The 5000-nt window shown below is 45.2% G+C and overlaps 2 protein-coding genes across 2 annotated transcripts in view; both read left to right on the forward strand.

Annotated features, from left to right (window-relative positions):
- Positions 1–3678, forward strand: part of eif2s3 (eukaryotic translation initiation factor 2, subunit 3 gamma) — a 6475-nt gene extending 2797 nt beyond the window's left edge. Inside the window, exons 2-12 of the mRNA XM_014027778.1 lie at positions 229–292; positions 361–488; positions 633–754; positions 845–939; positions 1023–1181; positions 2080–2214; positions 2319–2413; positions 2490–2634; positions 2717–2886; positions 2961–3133; positions 3242–3678. Coding sequence (XP_013883232.1) covers positions 229–292; positions 361–488; positions 633–754; positions 845–939; positions 1023–1181; positions 2080–2214; positions 2319–2413; positions 2490–2634; positions 2717–2886; positions 2961–3133; positions 3242–3305 — 1350 coding nt within the window. The 3' untranslated portion in view covers positions 3306–3678. The remainder of the gene's footprint in view (positions 1–228; positions 293–360; positions 489–632; positions 755–844; positions 940–1022; positions 1182–2079; positions 2215–2318; positions 2414–2489; positions 2635–2716; positions 2887–2960; positions 3134–3241) is intronic.
- Positions 3679–4838: 1160 nt separating this feature from the next.
- The window catches only part of lrrc31 (leucine rich repeat containing 31), a gene marked incomplete at its 5' end in the record, with an annotated part of 4561 nt that continues 4399 nt past the window's right edge, over positions 4839–5000 (forward strand). Inside the window, 2 exon segments of the mRNA XM_014027760.1 lie at positions 4839–4881; positions 4952–5000. The exon segment at positions 4952–5000 is cut by the window's right edge and continues 95 nt beyond it. Of these exon segments, the coding sequence (XP_013883214.1) occupies positions 4839–4881; positions 4952–5000 (92 nt within the window).

Consider the following 5000-nt stretch of genomic DNA (forward strand, 5'->3'; position numbering starts at 1 on the left):
GATGTAAACAGTAAACAGGAAGTGATTAGTTAGTCCTGACAGGATGTAAACAGTAAACAGGAAGTGATGAGTTAGTCCTGACAGGATGTAAACAGTAAACAGGAAGTGATGGGTTAGACCTGACAGGATGTAAATCTCAGTGTTTTATCATTAATGAACTTCCAGAGTTTTGTTTATGAATAAAATCTGTGAATCTGTTTTTGTTCTAATGTGTGTTTGTGTGTGCAGGACGTGTCCATCCTGACGCCTCTCTCTCCAGAGATCATCAGCAGACAGGCCACCATCAACATCGGTACAGACATCAGACATTTGTTGGTTTTTGTTTGCATTTTATTTTCTAACCTGTCCTTCCTGTCCCAGGCACCATCGGTCACGTGGCCCACGGGAAGTCCACAGTAGTGAAAGCTATTTCTGGTGTTCACACCGTCAGGTTCAAGAACGAGCTGGAGAGGAACATCACCATCAAGTTAGGATATGCAAACGCTAAGGTGGGCCAACACGTTTCTGCAGAACCTCCTCTTCTCTTCTTCACAGGAGTTATTTTTAAACCTGAGAGCGTCACAGAGAAAATGAAAAGTTGTGAAATATTTGTTTTCTCACCTGACCTCCATGTTTGTTTTGGCTCGCTGCAGATCTACAAGCTGGACGACCCCAGCTGTCCCAGACCCGAGTGTTTCCGGTCCTGTGGCAGCAGCACTCCTGATGAGTTCCCCACAGACCTCCCTGGAACCAAAGGAAACTTCAAACTGGTCCGGTGAGACAGAGAGGCTCCAGTCCTGCTGCAGGTAGTCATTGACAGTTTGCTGCAAGTCGTGACTTCTGGATCTTCTTGTCTTCCTGACAGACACGTGTCCTTTGTGGACTGTCCCGGCCACGACATTTTGATGGCCACCATGTTGAACGGAGCTGCAGTGATGGACGCCGCCCTGCTGCTCATCGGTGAGTCTCTGATCCGCTCCGGTTCTGGTTCTGTCTCACTGAGAGAGGGTTCCGGTTTGTCTGATCCTGTTCTGTCCGTCCAGCGGGGAACGAGTCGTGTCCTCAGCCTCAGACGTCAGAACATCTGGCCGCCATCGAGATCATGAAGCTGAAACACATCCTGATCCTCCAGAACAAGATCGACCTGGTGAAGGAGAGCCAGGCCAAGGAGCAGTACGAGCAGATCCTGGCCTTCGTGCAGGGTGAGTCCAGACCAGACAGACCCACAGAAACTGAAAATGATGATGGAAGACAACAGAGCTGCTTCATGGAAGAACCTCAGCTTTAGCCTTTCAGCTTTCGCATTAGCACCGGAGCTAATGTGTTTATATGTGGTGATATAGCATTAGCTCCAGAGTTAATGTGTTTATACATGGTGATATAGCATTAGCTCCTGAGCTAATATGTGTATACATGGTGATATAGCATTAGCTCCTGAGCTAATATGTTTATACATGGTGATGTAACATTAGCACCTGAGCTAATATGTAAAAATATGGTGCTATAGCATTAGCTCCCGAGCCAATATATTTATATATGATGATATAGCATTAGCTCCTGAGCTAATATGTTTATATATGATGATATAGCATTAGCTCCTGAGCGAATATGTTTATACATGGTGATATAGCATTAGCTCCTGAGCTAATATGTTTATATATGATGATGTAGCATTAGCTCCTGAGCTAATATGTTTATACATGTGATATAGCATTAGCTCCTGAGCTAATATGTTTATATATGATGATATAGCATTAGCACCTGAGCTAATGTGTTTATATATGGTGATATAGCATTAGCTCCTGAGCTAATACGTAAAAATATGGTGCTATAGCATTGGCTCCTGAGCTAATATGTTTATACATGGTGATATAGCATTAGCTCCTTAGCTAATATTTGTGTATATATGGTGATATAGTGTAGGGGTGTAATGTTGTAGATAAAGTTTATTTACTTTATCTCTCTGTCTGATATAAAACAGATGTTTGACCATAAGACGCTTCTGTCGCTTCAGTTCAGTTTGTTTGAATCTGTCTGATTTTCTACTCTGTTTGTTTGTTTGTTTGTTTGTTTGTTTGTTTGTTTGTTTACATCCTGCAGGCACCGTGGCTGAAGGCGCTCCCATCATTCCCATCTCTGCGCAGCTGAAATACAACATTGAGGTGGTTTGTGAATACATTGTGAACAAGATCCCCATTCCCATCAGAGACTTCACGTCTGAGCCCAGACTCATCGGTGAGACTCTGTTGTTGTTAACATGTTCATGTTTTATTGTGAAATAAATTAAAACTCATTTCCTGGGTGTTTTATTGTGAAATATAAACCTTTTGTGACTTCAGTCATCAGGTCTTTTGACGTGAACAAACCGGGCTGCGAGGTGGACGACCTGAAAGGGGGCGTGGCCGGAGGCAGCATCCTGAAGGGCGTGTTGAAGGTGAGGATTGTGGCAGAAACCAGTCCTGGTTTGGTTTAGGTGGTCTCTAACCCCTCCCCCTCTGTGGAACCTGCAGGTGGGCCAGGAGCTGGAGGTCCGGCCCGGCATCGTGTCCAAAGACCACGAAGGAAAGCTGATGTGTAAACCCATCTTCTCCAAGATCGTGTCTCTGTTCGCCGAGCACAACGACCTGCAGTACGCTGCGCCTGGAGGCCTGATCGGTCAGGAGCAGCTGAAGGCTAGCTGGATGCTAAGAGCAGCAGAAAGCTGAATTAACCTGTGTGTTTGTGTGTTTTCTGTCAGGTGTGGGCACAAAGATCGACCCGACTCTGTGCCGAGCGGATCGGATGGTGGGTCAGGTTCTGGGAGCGGTGGGAGCGCTGCCGGAGATCTTCACAGAGCTGGAGATCTCCTACTTCCTGCTCCGGAGGCTGCTGGGGGTCCGCACCGAAGGAGACAAGAAGGCCGCCAAGGTGAGCAGAGCATCATGGGAGCTGTAGTTCTGTAGGCCGGCTCCGGTTCTGAACAGAACCTCCTCGCTCCGCAGGTCCAGAAGCTGTCCAAGAACGAGGTTCTGATGGTCAACATCGGCTCGCTGTCCACGGGGGGCCGGGTCAGCGCCGTCAAGGCTGACCTGGCCAAGATCGTTCTGACCAACCCGGTGTGCACCGAGGTGGGAGAGAAGATCGCTCTGAGCCGCCGCGTGGAGAAACACTGGAGGTGAGACGGGTCAGAACCAGATCAGTGAGACGGGTCAGAACCAGATCAGTAAGACGGGTCAGAACCAGATCTGTTCAGGACTGTTTACTGATGGTTTGCTCCTCTCAGGCTCATCGGCTGGGGACAGATCCGCAGAGGCGTGACCATCACTCCCACAGTGGACGACGACTGAGAACCGGACCAGAACCGCTCCACCATCCCGCTCCTCTAGGATCTTTTTTTTAATGTTTCCGACCCAAAAGAAGGACAAGGACASAACAAGGACATTTCACAGATTCAGAGACGTCTCCTCCGTCTTCTGCAGAGGACGAAGACGAGGGTCCCAACAATCCTCCTCACACCAGGGGTCCGGTCCCAGTAGAACCGGTCCAGGTGGAATAAAAATACATTTAAACAAGAACTCCTGGTTTTATTTCTTTTCAGATTCTTGGATGTTTTTCTGACAAATAAAAGAATAAAGATCTGAAACATGTTGAAGTTTTTAAAACCTCAGGATGAATTCATGATTCCAGCTTCAGCAAATAAATAAAAACTAATATTCAGAAGCTGAAGAGGTTCTGGTCCGGATTTATGTTCTGAATAAACAGAGCTGATGGCTCCACGTGGATTTAAAAATGAATTAAAGTTAAACTGAAAATGTTTTGAAAGCAGTTCTGATTATAGTTTAAATATAGACTTTAATTAATAAATATTTTACTTTTTCTTCTAAAATTAGTCTTAAACATTTTTCAGAAATTCTAAAAGCTTTATAAATCGTTTAACTCACTTTCATCCTCCAGTGAATCTGTTTTTCTGCTAAATCTGTTCACAAAAAGTTTTATTTAAAAAAATAATAAAATCCTAAAATGTATTAAAGTCATAAAGAAGGTTAAAGTTAAAAACTAAAATGATGTAAGAATAAAAGTGTTCTCAGTAAACTGCTCATCAAACATTTGCTCAAGATGTTGTTACTTCCGGGTTGAGCCACCTGACGGCCACGGGTTGAGTCACGTAACGCAGGTGAAGCCGCGCGACGAGCCAAACCGAGATTTTAATTTTAAAGCATCTAAACTGAATCAAAAAGTCTTTTTTATGTTAATCTGTATAAAAATCTAATTTTGTTTTTGTTTGTTTACCTTGTTGTGTTTGTAAACAACTGATCCGCACGCAGGAAATACAACCTGTTAATTTAATAACGTCAGGTGCGTCATGGAGCCCGCAGGTAAGAGAGTTTATTTTGGTTTAAGGGTTAAATAAACCCTGAGTTCTGTCTCGAAGGTTTTCAGGAGAACCTTTCTCTGGTTTTTGTTCTGGTCCGGATCAGCTGAGGTCCAGGTTCTGGATCTGAGCACTGAACCATGACACCACCTCCACTGTGTTTTCATCTGCAGAAACTTTTTTTAAATTTCAGTTTTAAACTCRGTTTCAGGTTTTTCAGCTCAGTTTAATTCAGCAATTTTCTCCTTATGAACAGTAAATATCTTACCTGTTGCAGATAACTGTTTGAAAAGACTAATTCTGACCTGACTGACGAGCTAATGGCTAGTCTGAAACAAGAACAGATGAATCTGAACTTAAAATAAATAAATTATTCAGATGGTCAGCGSGGGAGAGACGGGGGACACAGGCGGTCTCCGTTTGACATCATCATGAGTCAGATCCGCAGGAAGCGCTCAGCCTCAGACAGGAAGCCACTGGGACGCTTCCTGTCTCGGACCAGACGGGAATCCCCGAGGACGCGGAGCCGGAGAGCAGCGACCCGAGTCCAGGTGAGGAGGAGGAGGGTCTGGTTTGTGGTTTCCTGTGACTCGTRGGCTACAGGTGTGTGACGTGTTTCAGCTGTTTCTGCGCCGGTGGAGAGCAAGCAGGACGTCGGCTGGGGACGAGT

The sequence above is a fragment of the Austrofundulus limnaeus genome, unplaced genomic scaffold (genome assembly GCF_001266775.1).
Source record: "Austrofundulus limnaeus strain Quisiro unplaced genomic scaffold, Austrofundulus_limnaeus-1.0 Scaffold681, whole genome shotgun sequence".
Taxonomy (NCBI): Eukaryota; Metazoa; Chordata; class Actinopteri; order Cyprinodontiformes; family Rivulidae; genus Austrofundulus; species Austrofundulus limnaeus.